We start from the raw sequence: 21,317 nt of genomic DNA, 5'->3' as shown, positions 1-21,317 counted from the left end.
ACTGTCCTTTTTGTGATAGTTTCCAATAATTCTGGGAAATTGAGCTGTTTTGCCAGTGCAGTTTAAATTACATTGTGATAATTCAATATATCTCTGGTTCAGTCATAACTGTTTATTTTGTGTGTAATATATCCTACATCCTACTCAAAGAAGCTATTGAATGAACTCTAATGAATATTATCTATTATAACTCCTAACTAAAATAAATTACATCATAGATCACTGTCAAATTTTATATCTGAGGATTAGGTTCTTTGAGCCCAAAGAAAATTCCAGCAGAAAAACTCCTACTCAATGCTGCAGGACACATGATTTCATTTACAAATAATTTAAAACCTAATTTTATTTTATTAACATGAAGATAGAAACATTATGTAAGGATATATTTTATTTTATACTGTATATTTCAAGACATTTTTAATTTTCTTCACAAGACTATATAATAGTAGTTGATTAATTTAAACTAAAAAACATTGTTTACATTTATGAAAAACTTTTCACTAATAATTGTCTTTTACTGTTCATTTCAGGTATGATTAGAATATTGTAGCATTTAGGAAAAAATATACAGCTCAATATTCCAATACCTGAAGCCAATATAGCAAAAATCTCTACAGTGACCATGTGTTTCCCCTTACTGCTCAGATAGGCTGGGATAGCACAGACCCAAACACTGCAGAACATCAGCATGCTGAATGTGATATATTTGGCTTCATTAAAGATGTCAGGTAATGTCCTTACCATGAATGCTAGACCAAAGCTCAAAGCTGCCAGGAACCCCATGTAACCCAATATGAAATAAAATGCAAGGATAGAACCCTCATTGCATTGAATTATTATAATCCCAGGAAATGTATTCTTGTCATACTCTTGAAAGGGAGGAGAAATTGATAACCAAATAGCACTGGTGAGAACTTGAACAGATGAGCAGATCAACACTACAGAATATGGCAATTTAACACCCAGCCATTTTCTCCAGTAGCTTCCAGGTTTAGTGGCTTTGAAAGCAATGCAAACCATGATAGTCTTGGCGAGGATAGAAGACACAGCCACGGTGAATAGTATTCCAAAGGAGGTTTGACGTATCATGCAGGTGATGTCCACAGGACGACCGATGAACAGAAATACACAGAGGTGGCTCAGATTGAGGGAGATGAGAAGAATGAAACTAAGGTTTCTATTATTGGCTTTTACTATGGGAGTGTCCCGGAATGAAACAAACAGTCCAATTATAAAGAGAGTTAAGAGAAAAAATAGGACAGATATTGAAGAAAAAACTGTAGCTATTGGGTCCTTCTTGTATGCTAGAAATTCTAATATCCTTGGAATACACTTATCTTTGTACTCATTAGGCCAATCATCTTCAGGGCATTTCTGACAATTTTCTCGCTGACTAAAAATTTAATTGAGAAAATATTTGTTATAATAATATATACAGTATTACCACATTGTCCAATCTATCGCTATAGTTATGTCAATAAGCAGTCTCGAGATAGATTTGACTTTGTATCAACAAATTTCTGATTGTACTAAAATGATTAGCATAATTTTTTAAGTAAAACTTCTTAAAACTTGGAATACTTATTTGCCATAATTAATAGGATCTTACAGCTGAAAGCTTCAGCTTTAAAAAAAATATGTAAATGGTTAAAGTAATTGTGACCAATGTCATAGAAACTTTGGTTGGACAATAAAAAAAAAAGATCATATATGCCTAACTAGCCTGGCTTTCTGTGTGCTTGGTTTTTGATAATTAAACAGTCAAAATGATGCACTTTTATTATATTAGATCAGGGGTCAGTTTGCTCCACTGTTTATCTACTATATTCTTCTAATAAAGAACAAGTTCCAATTCAGATACTGGTCCCTAACTGTGACACACACAATATGTCCAAAACAGATTGTCACACATACCTCTTACAAAGGAAATGACAGAGACTTAAACATGATTTTATTACTGATGTTTCTCTATTCTATTTTGTATACACCGAAGATATGTATTAACCTCCCAAATTTTGATTCACAGCAATTAAATACATTTTGACTCTTAATACTCACATGTTTCCATGTATTACCATGAAATAAGATATTTCCAGGCAGAAAGCATGCCCATATCAGACTGCTTAGTAAAATATATATTAAAAAAAAAAACATTTTTCCTGGTACAACAACCTACATGCTGGAAGTGTACAAAAAGTTATGAAAATAAATTTTGTATTTGCAGATTTATGTTACAGATGTGTTCTTATTCTGTCCTCACGATATGCTTCCCTTTGGTCTATATAATTAGACAGACAGCATAAGACCCTCCTACTATTCAATAATTCAGTCTGGATTTGAAGATCTGAAGAATTGTTTTTATTGTAGTAATAGGAGGAAATAATGAATGGTAAAACTGAAATTAAAACTGTAGTTAAAAACATACATAAGTACAGTGGAAAAATTTGCTAACTATATAACACATGACCATAACATGATAGTGAGCTGACAGCAGATCTTACCTTCAATCTGTGCAGGGGAGAGGAATTAATGTACCTGTTTGCAGTAGATCATTTGAAAAACTAAGATGAAAGCCTACACTATCTTCTACCCAGGGTGTACTCATGCCAAGTAGCCCCTCTCGATGTGTTAGGCCCCATGTGACTCAACACAAAGAAGCAACAAAATGCTAGTGTACTGTTATGAGCTGCCACAATGGCTCATCTCATTACCAGGTCCTGTCCATTACCAGGTGGCTGGGAAGCTGCATCACACAGGCTGTACAGGCTGATGGTCCCAACTTTCTATAAGCAATGGGGACTCAGAAGGATGCAGGGAATCTTGGTCCCCACTGTTACCTAGCAGCAGTGATACTGTATGAGACATGCAGCTGATTAGCTGCATTCAGTTTTTCATTAGGCTGGCTCTCATTGGTCCCTCTCTCTGTTAAAAGGCAGCCAGCCATGCACCTCTTTTTCAGTTAGCGCTTCTTGCTAGAGCTACCTTGCTTGCCCTGGTGTCTATTCAGTGTTATTGAATTCCTCTGTCACTATGTACTTAGATGGCATGACCTATGGTCTCATTCTTCCTGCAAATATCTATTGCTAAGTAGCACTATACTCACCTTTGGAAATATGATATTGTTGTTTGCTATCACCTGTTTTAGTCTATAGTTATTTAGTTCCTGCTGTGACTATTTATGGATTATTTTGAACCATTCAGTCCTTTGGTAATGCAAGTGGTTTTCTACTGTTCCAGCCTCTATTATTATGTGATCTCCTCTCATTTTCTATAAACCTCTACTACTCTGAGTTTAAGACCTAGCGGCATCTTAGTACCCATGAGAGTATTTTTCTCTAAGTAAATAAAGGCAGTTGTTATAAGACCTTAGCACATTGTTCTATTGGTCTTGTGCAAAATAGGTAGGTCTTTAATAACATGTACACGCATCAATGAGGTATGTGACATTTGAACATCTGTGTGCATCTGCACAATGCAGTAACGAGTGAGTTTCTGGAAAGTGTGCCCAATATTTTAATGAAGCAATAATTAAACCGTCATATCAGTCTGGTTTGGCCTTAATAAAATGCTTGCCCATTTAAAATATGGGCCAGACTCATTGGGATCTCACCAATGCCTGCAATTTTCAGGCTAGTACATTTACCATTGAATACATGTATAAGTCTTCCAATACCAGCAGTTTCAACTTTTAATCACTCCATGTTTTGTTTCATCTGTGATTTTGAACATTTGTAAAATTAAGTCCTGTGCAATTAAAGTAACAGCCTTGTATCTCTAGTACACTGTGAGCAGCTTTTCACTTAATCTGTGATGTGACTAAGATGCAAAATTTTAAGGAAAATACAGTATGCTATTTCTTGCAGAACATCTCAGTCTTGCCTGGGGCATCTCACACCGTATGATGTATGCCCAGTAAGTGAGGATACATCAATATAGAATCTTAATACTACTGACATCGATTATGTCCTATAACATATAATGGTGCACACAATAAAATAAATTAGAGATGTGTGTGCTTGGATTGCTGAAATCTTAAAACTCATGAATTTGGGGTTCCAAGTGGGTCCAAGACCAGGCTCGGTTCTTACTGCTAAGTTTAGATCTCAAAACAAGGTAAAACTTAATGTTCCTGGAAATGTCAGATTTCACATGTTTTGGATTGTATATAAGAAGTCCTCCCTCTTGATCAGGCACAATTTCACACAGTAGATTGTAGAGAGAGGGTGTGGACTTTAGGTGCTCATTGAAAAATACCATTAGGATGCTATAGTGGGTAGGAAGGGTGACTTTAGGAATCTTTCTATGTGTGTTTGTCAGATATGGTAGCTACACTTTGCAATCCAGTGGTCTCTGAACAGGCTACTGTATGATGATGTGAATAAGCTCTTGTGTATAATTGTTTGTTAAAAAGTGTACTTGCCCTTTTATTTTCAGTATCGTACTTTTTGCCATGTCAGTTTACATCTATCTACTTTGAAACACTGTCCTTTATCTCAGCTCTCTTGCATAGCCTCACATCCTCTATCTGCTTACATTCTGCATTAATTTTCATATTCTGCACACATCTGAACCCCACTTTTAATCCTCCCTATAACAATCTTGTTAATCTGCATACATATTGATACACTGTTTTTTGATACATCACTGTTTTTTTTTTCACTTGCATTCCTACAAATCTCTTGCACTCATACCTCATTTACATTTCCAAATTTCATTCCTCTTGTTTACCTATAAACACCATGACAAGGTTTTCGTCAACTCCCTCCTTCACTCAGTCTCTACCTAATCCTCTATTCTGCCCCCTGCTTCCACCTTTATCCTTTCCTCCTTATCTCTTCCACCTCCTCCTTCCCTTCTCCCCCCTCCTCTGTCTGCTTACTCTTCACTCCTCTCCCTTTACTCCACTTTCTTCCTGTTCTACCCCCCCTCTGTCCTACTACCCTACCACCAAACCCTCCTCCTACACTCCTCTCCCTGTCACTTCACCCCACTGCCATCCACATCTCTCTCCCTACCCACCTCCTACATATTCCCTTTCTAGCTCAGGTGCCTGCACCATCACTAAACTCGCTTCATATCGGTCCTCCAAATTAAGCTTACCTCCACGTTACAGCAACCCGGATAATCTTATTCACATCTCCCCCACAAATGCTTTCTCTCTATCCTGTGCCCTCTGGAATGCCAGGTCAATCTGTTATAAACTGGTCCCCACCTATGACCTTTTTATCTCCAACTCTCTGAATCTCCTAGCCATCACTGAAACTTGTATCTCACCCTCTGACACCACCTCTCCTGCTGCTCTATCCTCTGGGGGCCTCGCCTTCTCCCACACCCCCCGGCCTGGGGGTCGCCATGGTGGTGGTGTTGGGATCCTTCTAGCCACCAGTTACTCCTACCAGCTAATACCCTCTGAACCATCCCTTACATTCCCCACATTTGAGGTTCATGCTATACGCCTCTTCCAACCAGTAAACCTCAGAGTAGCTGTCATTTACCATCCCCCTGGCTCTCCCTCCAAATTCCTTGACAACTTCGCTTCCTGGCTCCCTCACTTTCTCTCCTCAGACCTTCCCTCCATTATCCTAGGTGACTTTAATATTCCTATTGGCATTCCCACAGAATCCTCTGCAGCTAAACTCCTTACCCTCACCTCTTCATTTGGTCTCGCCCAATGGACCTCCTCACCCTCCCATTTGAGTGGGCACTCACTTGACCTGGTCTTTACGCACCGTTGTGATATTTCTGATTACTCCAATTGCCCATTCCCCCTCTCTGACCATCACCTTCTCTCTTTTAACCTATCCCTCTCTCCTTCCCCTCCTCTAACTCCTAAAGCTACAATTACTAAGCGTAATATTGAGGCTATTGACACTGTTGCCTTTTCCTCCCTGCTGGACTCTCTTCTCTCCCCTATCATTTCTTTCTCCTGTCCAGAAAAAGCTACTTCCCTGTACAATTCCTCCCTTACTTCTGCTCTTGATTCTGTTGCTCCAGCAATAACCACTCACCCTCGCAGATCCACACCACAACCCTGGCATTCCAAATGCACCAGATACCTACAAAAGTGTTCAAGAATTGCAGAGCGTCAGTGGAGAAAGTCATGCTCTAAGGCTGACTTCCTCCATTTCAAATTTATTCTCTCTTCCTACAGTGCTGCCTTGTCTCTCTCCAAACAAACATATTTCAAGAACCTCATCTCCTCCCAGTCCTCAAACCGCCGGCGTCTCTTTGCCACTTTCAACTCCCTACTCTGCCCTTCCCCTCCTTGCCTTCCCTCCTCGCTCTCTGCCCTCGACTTTGCCACCTACTTTACATCTAAAATTGACTCCATACGTGAGGACATCATATCCCATCTGACCCTCAGCACTCCTCCCCCTCCATGCCCTTACCACCCCTCCCCTACTGTCTCACCAACTATGACATCCTTCTCCCCTGTTTCTGGAGAGGAAGTCATGGCCCTCATCCGGTCCTCCCCCCCTTCCACCTCCACTCTTGACCCTATCCCTTCCCGTCTCCTCTCCCACCTGTCTCCTTCTGCCTGTTCCCATCTGGCTCACCTCCTTAATCTCTCCCTATCATCTGGCACTGTCCCTTCTGCATTCAAACATGCTCTTGTCTCCCCCATTCTTAAAAAACCTACCCTTGATCCTAACATATTTTCCAACCACCGACCCATCTCTCTTCTCCCTTTTGCTTCCAAACTCCTTGAGCATATTGTCTACAACCCCCTTACCACCTTTCTTTCTTCCCACTCCCTCCATGACTCATTTCAATCTGGCTTCCGATCTCTCCACTCCACTGAAACTGCCCTCACGAAAGTCAGCAACGACCTCCTTGCTGCCAAATCCATGGGCCACTACTCTCTGCTCATTCTCCTTGACCTCTCTGCTGCATTTGACACTGTAGACCACCCTCTCCTCCTGCAAATCCTTTACTCTCTCGGTCTTCATGACACTGCCCTCTCCTGGCTTTCCTCCTACCTCTCTGATCGTTCCTTCACTGTGTCCTCTCATGACTCCTCTTCCCCTCCACTTCCACTAAAGGTAGGAGTTCCCCAAGGTTCTGTTCTTGGACCTCTCCTTTTCTCCCTATATACATCCTCTTTGGGTGAACTCATTAACTCCTTTGACCTCCAATATCATCTCTATGCAGATGATACTCAAATTTACCTTTCCACCCCTGAGCTCACCCCGGAGCTCCTTAACCGTATCTCCAACTGTCTCTCTGCTGTCTCTTTGTGGATGTCCCAGCGCTTTCTTAAACTTAACATGTGTAAGACTGAGCTGATCATCTTCCCACCCTCTTCCACTACATCACTTTCCACAATTTCATTATCTATTGATGGCACAACTATCTCCTCTAGCCCCAAAGTGCGCTGTCTTGGAGTTATCCTAGACTCCTCCCTCTCGTTTAAACCGCACATTCAGCACCTCTCGCAGTCCTGCCGTTTTCACCTAAAAAATATCTCCAGGATAAGACCCTTCCTCACCCAGGATGCCACTAAAACCCTCATCCACTCACTGGTCATATCCAGATTGGACTACTGTAACCTTCTCCTAGCTGGCCTCCCAGTCTCTCACCTCTCTCCACTACAATCAGTTCTTAATGCTGCTGCTCGGCTCATCTTCCTCTCCAGACGTTCTACATCTGCTTCCCCTCTCCTCCAAGCCCTACACTGGCTCCCCTTCCCCTTCAGATGCCAATTCAAAGTTCTTACATTCGCCTACAAAGCCCTCACCAAATCCTCTCCTGCATACATTTCTGACCTTCTCTCCCTTCACACTCCCGCCCGCCCACTTCGCTCAACTAATGCATGCCGCCTCTCTTGCCAACTGATTACTTCCTCCCACTCCCGCATCCGAGATTTTGCCCGTGCTGCTCCCTACCTTTGGAATGCTCTCCCTCTCCACATCAGACTCTCCACCTCTCTACAAATCTTCAAACGGGCTCTCAAGACCCACTACTTCATCAAGGCCTTCCAGCACTCATCCTAACCCACCTCATGCTCTTTCCTTCCCATCTTCCCCTTCTGTGTCACGCCTGTCTGTCTGCCCCTCCCCTTAGAATGTAAGCTCTCACGAGCAGGGACCTCTTCCTTCATGTGCTTCTCTTTACATTTTCTTCTACTCTCTACTCCCCATTAGGGCACCTAACACGGGACCGCCAATTCCCGGCAGCTTATTGTGAGTGCTTTAATCACTATTTCAGCAATGTATATAAGTTGTGTCCTTGTCCTGTACTGTAATGTACTGTATGTTTCTTGTTTCTTGTTCACCCATTAGTTGTATGTACTATGTAAGGCGCTGCGGAACACTTGTGGCGCCATATAAATAAAGGATAATAATAATAATAATAAATAACAAGTAAATATATCTAGTCTCTAACTAAATTGAAGTACATTATATATTGTCACTGTATAAGGGCAAAGACTGTGATTTGAAGATTTTCCAAAAAAATACTGTGTTGTCTTTGTATACCCCAAACAAGAAAAAAAAATTGTCTGAAAAAAAAACTCCCTGCAGTCTTTTTCTAATTCAATTTAAATTTGTTTTTAGGAAGTGTTTTTGAGGTGCAACATATATTGTTCTTACTGTGTGTGGTGGTATCCTCGTATCTTTACTCCAAAATAATTATTGCAAAAAAGTGATTTTCTTATCCTGGTGTGCAAAAAAAAATTGAAAGTGTTTTATAAACAAATTTAAAAATGTGTGTAGTGTCTTTAAGATGCAGCATACTTTACTGTACTTAGTGAGTGTTGTCATCAGCTGCACGCCAAAAATCCTAAGTGGAAAAAAATTATATTTTATGAGCACCGCACTGAAACTTATTATGTTCCATCACCACACTGCAAATTATTATGTTCCTTTATTATGTGGCCATATATTGGGCAATTATATGCCCCAGATTATTATTTTTAAGGATGAGTTTGTAGCACGGTGCTCCCTGGGTGGTATGGCTGGACTGCATTGGTGTGGCACACTAGAACACTCCATTTAGCACTTTCTTAACACTTATTTTTCTACTAATACTACTTTTTTGGCATTTTAATTACACCCTTCACCTGTGTGTCACCCTTTAAAACATAGCTTTTGAATTATTAATATTATTATTCACACTTACTAACACCTTAGTCTTTCACTGGTGTGCTGCCCTGGCGTGGCTCACCTTTGCTGGCTTTTTGGGGTTCTGCACCCCAGACTTTAACTTAGATGTAGGATCCTCCATTAATCAGAGAAGCCATGATGTGGCCTGGAGGCTTAGCCATATTTTTGCATATGTATTCAACTGATATCTCTGAATTATCTACCACCATGTAGTTTTTCACATCTTATTGCTGATATCATTCAGTATGCTGGGGGATACCCTTTGCTGTTTCTTCTATAAACTAACCCCTCCCTTTCATGCACCTACGTGTTACTAAAGTGATTCAGCAGCTACCAATATACATTGCAGCTCTATCTTAGATTCCAAAGAAGAAGAATCCTATAGTGCTATGGCTGCTGCTGCTTCTGGGAGTGAAATTTTATCACTGTGAAACAAGCTTTTTGAAGAGAAACCAAGTATGGTAGCTACCATTTTGTTGTACAGTGGTCACGGTAGCCATGGCAGCTACTTCAACATTAGACCTGTATCCAATATCCACCATCAATGCATCTACTTCAAGTAGTTGATGTCATGTATACTGGCTACCAAGCTTCATCTCCATTACATTTTACCAGAACAACAATTCCTCACCTGTACAGGGATGTTAAAAATATTCTTGGCCGAAGAAATGGCACTGTACCGACCTTTCCACTTAACTACAGTTATGTGGACAAGCAGTACTGGTCAACCTAAAGATTACATGACTGTGACAGCCCACTGGGTTGGTGTATCACTTTTTAGAAGCAGCAGTATCTAACACAATGCCAGCTCATTCATAGATAGACTATCAGGTATACTTTTATAAATCTATTAGAAAAACTCAGGGATTTGATAGCAGATTTGGTTGCCAGGTTTAGTAATTTCCAATAATACAAGTAATATAGTTGGGGCATTACAACTGGATATTTTGAATATGTGCCATTTTCTGCACACACAATAAACTTGGCAGTTCAGAATTTTTTAAAAACTGACAGGTGCATGCTGGTCATGCTGACTGTAGCCTGAAAAATTTCTGGTCATTTTTGGCATTCAGTGACCACATTTAAAAGATTGCCACCAGTTGAAAAAAGAGGTAGTGACTAGTTGGAATTTTATATGCTCCAGTGACTGGAGGAACAGCAATAAGCCATTCAAGCATACATAACAAACCATAAAATGAGGAGAGGAAAAACATTTACCTTAGTCCATTAAATTGAAGAATACTCTCCATTTTATGCAAACTATTGAAACCAAGTGAAATTGTCACCATTTAAGTCAGTTCAGACACTCTCAGCCTGAGTCAGGTCATTCTCATAATTAAACTTCTGAAAAAGCAGCTAAATCATCTTGAAGGAGAAGAGAAAAAAAATAATTTTGGACTTTTTTGGTGTGACCAGACCAAAATGTTTGTAACATTGTGCAATTGGATTAGCACTTTTTGGCAACCATGCTTGATCTTAGATTCTAGTCATACTGTATGTAATCTATTTCTTTCCAACTGACATGGATCTTAAGATATGCATAGAACTCCTGGTGAGAAAGTTGTCAGCTCAAGTGGCACATGCCATGATGATGTCTCCTGCTTCAGTTTCTCCTGCAAATGCTGCTGCCAAAAAAAACTGACTTTGTCCAAGAGATCCACTGGTAATGAAGATAAAATATCTCAGAGCACCAGAGTGAAACATTGTGAAATATGGTTAGGTTTAAAATAATTGCTCAGAAATATTGACACCTCTACCATGACTCAATCAGTATACAGTAACCATCAAAAGAATGGTGGAGGATTATTTTAATGAAAATGTTCAAATTACAAATCACACAGTCCCTTTGAATACTGGGAGGAATAAAAGGTAATTTGGAGCCCCCTGTACAAACTAGTTTTGGTTTACTACATATAAAGAGTAGTTTATTCAATTCATATAAGCAACAGGGTATAAGCAACCAAGTGATAGGTGCCCTTGTGGGGAGTAAGGAATACATAAGTAAGGAGATGCACATAAGGGAAGAGTGTCCTGCTCATGAGAGCTAACATTCTAAAAGGGAATGGCAGAAAAATAGGTGTGACAGAGGAGAGAGGTCAGAGGAGGGAGAATGGTAGATCTGAGTTTCATTAGCATAGAGATGATATTGTAAGTCAAAATAGCTGATGAGTATAGGACATTTAGAGGGGGAACAGGGGATGTCCAAGAACAGAACCTTGGGAAACACCTACTTTTATTGCACATGGGGGGATGAGGAGTCATGAGAGGAGACAGAAGAAAGAACAGTCAGAGACCAATGATAGTTATTACTGTTATTAATGAATTCTACTCCTGACTTCCACGAAATATTTCACCTCCATTTGCCTGTGCTGACCTTTGGCTTCTGATCTACTCCAAGCTTAAAGAAAACTTTCTATAGGTTAATATATTTTAATAAACTTCCATCCTATCTGCCACTGCAGTGCCACTATTTTTAATAGATGTGCTACATTATTTTAAACTGCCAGTTATTTGAGCCACTGCTCTGTTGCTTACTTTAGACAGTGAGCTCAATGCAGCCTTTGGACAATATTGGTGAAAACAGTATTGTGAGCTGAGAGGTGGTTAAAATTAACTGTATAGAAATGTTATTCATGTTAATAATACTGTTGTAACAAATATAATTCCAAATGTCATGATTGTAGCTGTTTTGATCAATTTTAAAGAAATCTAAAAACAAAACTAAAACATAACAAAGACTTAAAATGAAAATCAAAACACGGTGGTCTGTGAACATCTCTAACATAAAATAGCATGGGAACACTGGCAAGAATCAGTGATTTCATATTTTTTTTAGATACCATACAATCAGATAGTGTGAATTGAGTGTCATTCATTGGTCTGTTATAATTATGCAGTCACATATAAGTTGTGGCATAAACATAAGCATGAAGTTCTTAAGAGAGTGGTAACACTATGTTGATAACACTTTTTGTGTGTTAAGTGGGGAAACAACTACTACTTAATAGATAATTTATCAGCTTTGTTCTGCTGTACTTTTTGCTTTTTTGTCTAATATTTTTAGTCTAATACTTCCAACAGCTATGAATTTCTGTGAGAGCTGTGGCTGGTTTGAATTATCCCTGTAAATTGTTACATTCATTTACTGATGATAATAGAAAGCCTAGAGCTTGTACTTTATAACATTCTACAGTATCTGAAAAAAAGCTGCATCTGTAGAAGGCACTCCATTTCCTGTTATAGTAATATAATAAATACTTGAATTAGGCCTATTATAATAATAACAATAAATTTCCAAGAAATATACCAGTCATAAGATTAAAAAAATAGAAGTGTAAATTGAAAAGGAAATTAAATTGAATGTAGAACAGTTAAGAGATTTACCATAATTATATATTAAGGTCTATAGATTGACTAATCCATTTTCTTGATCTGTGCTGTTAGGTTTCTTCCCTAGGATCAACCATTACTCACCCCAGCGCTGGCTTCCCCTAATCCCTAGAGCAGTCATAAGTCAGGTGTGGCAGCGAGTAACACACTGAGGATTATACCTAGGGACCACGTAGAAATCCATGAGCTGCTCCATGTCTAGGTTGCTGCGGTTGCCATCATGGATGCAGCCATGACAGTCTTCACCCCTTGATTACCATTTACCCAAATTTACTATGGTGGTTGTCAGCTGACGCTGTCCACCAATGGTCTGCTAATTCAGGGTATATAACTAGGCTCTGGACAGCAGGATGTTGCCTGTACAACGTTGTTACTTTTAGTGTTTGCTTGCCATCACTTTGTGCCAGATTCCCTTGCTGTTTTCTCTCTCGTCATCTCCCGTCACTCTCCAGTTCCAGCGATGCATCTGAATCACCTTACCCGCATACTCTGTACATCCTCTGAGTACAAACCACAGTGTCACTCTCCAGTGCCAGTGGTGCATCTGAAAACCTTGCCCGCATACTCAGTACATACTAGCAAGTGCTAGTACACTCCCCTGGGCCTCATTGGTGTTATTTCCTTCCATTTCCCACCTATATCAGATACCTGACCAAAGGGCTATGACTTGCTTGCTGGATGCAGCTTAAACCCATATCCCACTTGGACTGGTCACTGGTGAACACCTCCCAGCAGGTTAGATTCTGCACCTTTGGTCAGGTCTCGCAAACATCCGATATCTGTGGATGAGGAGGAATTACATCCTGGCCCCTTGCCTCTGATTCCTCCCACAAACTGGGACCTCAGCTTTTTCTTTCTGCAGCAGGAGATCCTCCTGAGACAGGCATGGCATGTGCATTGTTTATTGTTAGTGCACATGTAGTATACAGTATATATATATATATATATATATATATATATATATATATAGTTCCAAGATTCAGCACTCACATCAATACATTTATCACATCAATGGGGTGCACATCAGCTATGAGTCCAGAGGTTCCCCAGCATGCATATGAATTGAAGAGATGGCACCCACCAGTAATTGCAGCTTAATTTAAATAGGCTCACATATAAAGCGATGTTTCTGTCCCCAAATGGACCTTTCTCAAGCAGTCCAGCCATATAGTCAAAGAAATAATAGGTACAGGCCCCAAGTATAGAAAACACACTTACCACTTACCTGAAACCTGCTGGTCTCTTAAATGCTGTCCTCGTGGCTGGAGCGCATATCCCAGAAGTGACATCACTTCCTCTACAGCGATAGCACTTCATCTAAAGGGGGAATAGGTACAGTATAGCACAGTCAGCGGAAGTGTATTACCGCTGACACAAGCAATCCACAACTCCTCCTAACTACTGGCAAACAGGGCAAAATGCCCATACCAGTGCCCGTCTATGTACTCATAATGACATAATACAATAAATATACCAACAATCAATAAAGGGCCTATCAAAAATGAATAAGGGTATAAAGACACAATCATGTAATCCCCTTAGCTATAAAGTTTAAAGAGGACCAGCAATATAAGTAACCAGCAGATCTCGCAATCCATACAATACAAATATTGTTAACACCTAGACATTTACCATCACACAACAAGTGAAATTTTTCTTTAAGAATATACATATTATGCAACTATTATATAAAAAACAATGTATCCAATGTGACGGACACAATACAAAATAAAGGAAAGAGAATTAATCCCATATACAATAATATAAACATAAAAAAGTAGAAAACTCACTTAAGATATTGTTAAAAAATAACACATATGGAGACAAAATCCTCCTAAGTATATATCAGTGGAGCACTGTAATAAAGGTATCTAGACCCAAAGTCAAAAACTGAGAAGCAATATAAGCCACAAATCCTCTATTTAGTGTGGCAAAAAGACACATAGTGCGTTATGTTCATTCAGTCCTCTAGGTGAGATGATATCCAGTCTGAATATCCATTGGGCTTCCAATTTGTGTAACATTGCTTCACGGTCAACACCTCTTGTCTGGGGTGGGACCCAGTCGATCAATCTGCACCTTAATGATGACAATTGATGGCCATTATGTTGCCAATGTCTGGCTACTGGTTTATCCGAACTCCCAGTATTGATGGCTGCATGTATCGAGCTTCTGTGGTTTGCCATGCGCTCTCTAAAATTTTGAGTCGTAAGGCCCACAGAGGCTAATACAAATGTACACGTAATCAAGTATATCACATGATCCCATGTACAATAAAGATTGAAATTAATTTTTTATCGCTTTCCCACTATGGGCATGAGGAAATGTTGGACCATCCAACATAGAGCGACATGTCACACAGCTTGGGCATTTAAAACACCCCCTCTTTGTAGATTTGGGTCATGTATCACTTGGTTCCCTGCATGGTTGGCATAAGGGATGCATTAGAAAATGTCTTAAATTGGGACTATGCCTATAGGCCATAATAGGGGGCTGCTGCATATCTCTTTTCAAACTTGGGTCCATTGCCAATATCGGCCAGTGTCGTCTAAAAGTTTTATTTATTATTTTGGCTTTATTATCATATCGGCTTGAAAGAATCATCCTCTTGGAGCTAATCTCCTCAACTACTGGTGATGTTGTGATCAATTTTATTCTTGCCTTTTTCAAACATCTTTCAATGGTAGTTTGTGAATACCCACATTCAGCAAATCATGCCTTCATATCTAGGATCTGCCTCTCTGCTATCTCCTCTTCAAAATTTAACCGCAAAACTCACAAGAACTGAGAAATTGGCAAGCTCTCTTTAAGTTTGGAGAATGCTGGCTAGTTGCATATAGCAACATATTGTGGTCTGTTTCCTTCCTAAACAGGGTTGTGTATAATCTCTGGCCCCTTTTGTAGACTGTTACATCCGAAAAATCAATAGAGTCTTTATTTATCTTAGCAGTACATTTCACTGGGCATGGCAGGACATTAAGGGCCTCCACCATCTCCCAGAACCTCTCCTCTGTATCATTCCACACTACAAAAATGTAATCAATGAAACGGTTATATTGCATAATCATGGAACCAAATTTGGGCAAAATATTGGTTAATTCATATTTGTGCATATTTAAATTAGCGTAGGCTGGCGCTAAATTACTACCCATTGTGTTCTCTGAGCTTTGTTTATAGTACTTGCCACCATAATGAAAAGGGTTTTCAACTCGCACCACTTCCAATAATTCAAGCAAAAACTCAATAGGTGGTCTAGTGTGACCGGCCATAAGTAAAGCTTCCCGTACTGCAACCATACCTTCATCATGTGATATGATGGTGTACATGGAGTTAACATCTAAGGTGGCCAACAAAGTCCCATCACCAACAGAATCAATCATTTTAATTTTATAAAAAACGTAACCCGTGTCCCTCAGCTTGTTTGGACTTTGATGTACTAATGGTTGTAATAAGCTATCGATGAATTGGGCCAAGAATATTGGGTACACCGGTGGATCTTTTAGGGTCTTTTGGACTTCAGGGAGAGCATACAATATGGGGCATCTTGGGTGATCTAGCATCATAAAGTTGCTTACTGTATCCTCAAGCCAAACACATTGCACTGCTCTATGTACAATTAAATCAACATTTTTTTATCGTATACATTGGATTACCAATACAAGGAGTGTAAATATTAGTGTCAGCCAATTGTTGCTGAATCTTATTGTCATAATTCAACCAATTAATTACCACCACCGCACCCCCTTTATCCGTGGGGCAGATCACCAGGTTGCGATTATTCACCAATATTTAAAAAGCTGACCTTTGATCCTTACTTAAATTATGATATGTAATCTGTTTATCACTTTTCATGATTTCATCCTCCGTAATCCTCAAAAAGGTCTTAATACTTACATTAGAAGATTGGGGATCAAAGTTCCCAGGATTTTTAAAGGATAATTTCTTAGTAATCTCACTTGATTCAGATTCAGAGAAATATTCCCTCAGGCGGAGCTTCCTACCAATACTAAAATGGTCCACCTGAAATTCAAATGGATCATGTCACAGAGTTGGGACGAAGCTCAGGCCCAGGGATAAAAGTGAGATCTCAGCAGATGATAAATTGTGATCGGATACATTAAAAATAAGGTTCATACATGCTTTCTGCGACCTCTCATCCTTGTGACCACAGCTCTGCAGGTGCGGTCTGCGCCTTTTGGGGTAGTGGTCCCTCCTTCTACCTCTATTCTGTGGCCTAAAAAACCATTAGGGGGTAGGCAATCTGAGTGATCAGTATCAGAGGCAGTGGCAGAAGAAGTGATATCAACAGTTTACAATGTGCCCGTGCGTCTCGTTATCTGCGCTCTGGGGAGAATCAGTATGAAATACCACCAGCCCTGTGGCTGACAGTTCGAATCCCGGCAGCGGCAGGTGACAGAAGCAGAGTTCCCAGCAGCGGAAGCCTGAGGTAATATCTATTAACCTAACCCCCTAACCCTAACCCTCCATAGGGGTGCCTAAACCTAACCTCCCCCCAAGTGCCTAACCCTAACCCCCCTTCCCTGCTGCCTAACCCTAAGTCCCCCAGGGGGGAGCCTAACCCTAAGTCCCCTCTGGGGGTGCCTAACCCTAAGCCTCCCTCCCCCTAGCCTAACCCTAACCCTCCCAGGGGTTGCCTAGCCCTAAGTCCCCCCCTGGTGCCCTAAACCTAACCCTCCGCCCCACGGCTGTCCGCTGGTGGCGACCGGCATCCCTTTGATCGGGATGCCAGGCGCCGGTCTCCCGGCGTCGGCTAAATGACAGGCATCTAGATAATGATACCGATAATTTATCCATCGCTGGGATAAAGCAATCAGAAAGCCGGCTGTCAGAATTAAGACAGTTGGTTTCCCGATTGCATCCCCTTCTTGTGGCTGACATTACCCGTTAACCATCTATATACCTGATGATTCTTATAGTCATTATTAACTGTATTTAAGTTTTTTTCTTTTAAAGGAAATCAAGTCACACTTATATGTATCAATTTGAGTTTGTAATTTAGTACTCCAATTTTCTGTTTTATCACCATATAAGCATTGCAGAGTATTGGTATCAAACTGGGCGATATTCACCTTCACCTGGGCCAATTCTGTGCCCACTTCTTCGATCACCAATAGTATTAGATCCAATGCACATTTGTTAAGGACCCCGCACCATTTTACACAGAGTTTAGGATTATCCCAGCCAATTGTTGGATTATTATTGACCCTAAACCCATGAAAAATTTTCTTGGATCTGCATTACTCCAACAAAAATTGGCCATGCAAGGTCAAATCAATTTCCCATCTCCTCAGATGTAATAATTTATAATAAAGATCACTTGTTTTTTCAGCTGGCAGACTACTAAATTCATTCCTATCAAACAAAACTTTTTCTGCATCCTCATCTGTCAATGAGTATAAACAATACTCTGCCTCAGATAATAAGCCCTCATCAAGGGCAATAGCTTTGTCCTGAGACATTAGAATTGAGATTTAAATGTAATGATAATACACAATAACATAGAGATGGTGTAAAAAGCCAGTATAGGGTAAAGATAATCACATATATACAATAAACACACAGTTATCCCTATAGAGTGTATGATACAGGGTTAGAGGGTTCAATCAAATTGCAGTACTCCACTGAAAAAAATTTGTGTAATAGTAGTAAATTATCCTTTCAGAAAAAAGTATTGTAAGGAAAAATAAGTGGATCCAATATCCATAGAAGACACTGTATTAGTTTTAAATGTATTAATCCGGCTTGGGTGCTAGAAAAGATTGCACTCAGGCATCAATAATATAGTTACAAGATTCAGCACTCACATCAATACATTTGTCACATCAATGGGGTGCACATCAGCTTTGTGTCCAGAGTACAAAGGTTCAACAGCATGCATAGGAATTGAAGAGATGGCACTCACCAGTAATTGCAGCTTAATTTTAATATTCAAAATAGGCTCATGTATAAAGCGACGTTTCAGTCCCCAAATGGACCTTTCTCAAGCAGTCCAGCCTCATAGTCAAATAAATAATAGGTACAGGCCCCAAGAATAGAAAACACACTTACCTGAAACCTGCCGGTCTCTTAAATGGTGTCCTCATGGCACAGGTGCCGCTAGCCGCACAGCGTGTGCTCCAGCGGTGGATCACATATCCTGGAAGTGACATCACTTCCTCTCCAGCGATAGAACTTCAACAATGAATAAGGGTATTTTTCACATGTTGTGTGATGGTAAATGTCTAGGTGTTAACAATATTTGTATTGTATGGATCGCGAGACCTGCTGGTTACTTATATTGTTGGTCCTCTTTAAACTTTATAGCTATGGGGATTACATGATTATGTCTTTATACCCGTATTCATTTTTGATATGCCCTTTATTGATTGTTGGTTTACTTATTGTATTATCTCATTATGAGTACATAGACGGGCCCTGGTATGGGCGTTTTGCCCTGTTTACCAGTAGTTAGGTGGAGTTGTGGATTGCTTGTGTCAGCGGTAATACACTTCCAATGACAGCACTATACTGTACCCATTCCCCCTTTAGATGAAGTGCTATCACTGGAGAGGAAGTGATGTCACTTCCGGGATATGCACTACACTGCTGGAGTGCAAGCTGTGCAGCTAGCAGCACCTGTGCCATGAGGACAGTGGCGGTGGGGGCCTCAGTGGTTGCAACGGCGGGCGGCAGGTCATGGTTGTTGGTGGGGGATGTGGGTGTCCTCGGGGGCGTGGGTGTTGACGATGGAGGGTCCGGTGGCAGCAGAGGGTCAAGCGGAGGTGAAGGGTCCAGCAGCAGCAGAGGGTACAGCAGCGGTGAGAGAGCGTTGGCAGAGGGCTTGGACCCAAGAGGATTCAGACTCCACTAGCTATTATGCCAAATACGGCAGCTAGCCAGTCACCGCTCATGGTGGCCATCTTTGAATTTTACTCAGCATAATGGTTGGTGGGGACAAGATCTTCTCAGATCCAGGCCCGCCGCCAAAACCTGAACAGGCGCCGGTCCAACAGCTGCCACTGACAATGACATTGTGAGCCATGATTGGCTCGCTGTGGCCATATTTGATTTTCAAAGATGGCCACCACAAGCCAATAATGACTCATGATGTCATTGGAGGTGGCGGCACTTGCAGAGGACCATAGAAGCCCTGGGGAGGTGGCAGCCACCCCCCAGGTGAAGATGCCAGAAGCTCTGTTTGGTGGGTGCCCACCAGGTGAAGATGCTGAAGCCCTGGCGGTTTGGCGCCCACCAGGCAAAGACTCCGAAGCCCTGGTGGGTTGGCGCCTTCCGGGTGAAGACACTGGAAGTCCTAGTGGGTGGTGGCCATGCAAAAGAGCTGACACAGGCTGCTGCCCACTAGGTGAAGAGGTGGAAGCCCTGGCAGGTTGGTGCCCTAAGCGAAAACACCGAAGCCCTGGCAGGTTGGCGCCCGCCGGGTGAAGACACCATAAGTCCTAGTGGGCGGTGGCCGTGCAAAATAGCTGACACAGGCTGCCACCCACTAGGTGAAGAGGCCGAAGCCCTGTTGGGTTGGTGCCCACCAGGTGAAGAAGCCAAAGCCCTGGCGGGTTGCCACCCACCGGGCAAAGACACCGGAATTCCTAGTGGGTGGTGGCCATGCAAAAGAGCTAACACAGGCTGCCGCCCACTAGTTGAAAAGGACGAAGCCCTGGTGGGCTGGTGCCCACCAGGCAAAGACTCTGAAGCCCTGGTGGGTTGGTGCCTGCCGGGCGAAGACACTGAAAGTCCTAGTGGGTGGCGGCCATGCAAAAGAGCTGACACAGGCAGCCGCCCACTAGGTGAAGTGGTGGAAGCCCTGGCAGATAGATGCCTGCCAGGCAAAAAAGCCAAAGCCCTGGCGGGTTGCTGCCCTCCAGGCAAAGACACTGGAAATCCTAGTGGGCGGCGGCCATGCTAAAGAGCTGACACAGGCTGTCGGCCACTAGGTGAAGATGTGGAAGCCCTCGCGGGTTGGTGCCCGGCAGGTGAAGATGCCGAAGCCAGACAGTGTATTAAGGGCCTGCTGGCACCTATAGTACCCCTGCAAAATAAATATTAAAATAAAACAAACAAACACCGTTTTTAAAAGTATTTTATTATGCTGCAACTTCACCTGGAGGGCGATGGCCTTTGAGCTCTTTTACATGGCCGTCACCCATCCAGGACTTCTATGGCATCTTCACCTGGAGCGCCGTGGCCGGTAAGCTCTTTTGCGTGGCTGCCACTCAACCAAGGCTTCCTGTCATCTTCATTCTTCAGCTGGTCTCTCCAGCTCCCCGGCTGGTGACTGAATGGATGGGGCTCATACTGCTGGCTGTATTTAAGCCAGCCAAGGGAGTGGGCGATGAAGTCATGAGCCAAAATTGGCTCGTGGCAGCCTTCTTTGAATTTTACACTCTGCACCTCCCAAACCCATATATCCCAACTTTTAATGATGTTGAGGAGGTACAGGTCGCGCGCCTGAAAAGTGGGTGTGGCTTGCTGTAAAAGGGGCAGATCCTTGTGGCTTCCCCCATTTTCATTACTTTGGGGGCGTGCACAGCACTCTCCAAGATGCTGGCCAGCCACCAGCCTCTCCCTACACAAGAGAATAGATGCGCATGGCATGTTCTCCTCCTGCACACCCGCTGCTCTGCCATGCAGAGCAGCGGTTTGTTCTCCCCTCAACTTCCCCCCGACCGCGGGACACTGTGGCATGCAGACAGGACAGTCCCAGAAAATCAAGACTGTCCCACTGGAAGTGGGACAGTTGGAAGGTATGCAAACCAACCTCCTGTGTGCGGTCCCCTCTTCCACCCTCTGTCCCCCACTGATGCTCCC

General features: G+C 41.9%; 1 protein-coding gene across 1 annotated transcript in view; it reads right to left on the bottom strand.

Annotated features, from left to right (window-relative positions):
* Window positions 1-483: 483 nt before the first annotated feature.
* LOC148509561 (vomeronasal type-2 receptor 26-like) overlaps window positions 484-21,317 on the bottom strand; it is a 227,550-nt gene continuing 206,716 nt past the window's right edge. The window contains exon 7 of the mRNA XM_088442962.1: window positions 484-1,385. Coding sequence (XP_088299088.1) covers window positions 484-1,385 — 902 coding nt within the window. The remainder of the gene's footprint in view (window positions 1,386-21,317) is intronic.

This window comes from Taudactylus pleione, unplaced genomic scaffold, assembly GCF_031769625.1.
Source record: "Taudactylus pleione unplaced genomic scaffold, aTauple2 ptg000319l, whole genome shotgun sequence".
Lineage (NCBI taxonomy): Eukaryota > Metazoa > Chordata > Amphibia > Anura > Myobatrachidae > Taudactylus > Taudactylus pleione.
This window is presented reverse-complemented; position numbering and strand designations above follow the sequence as displayed.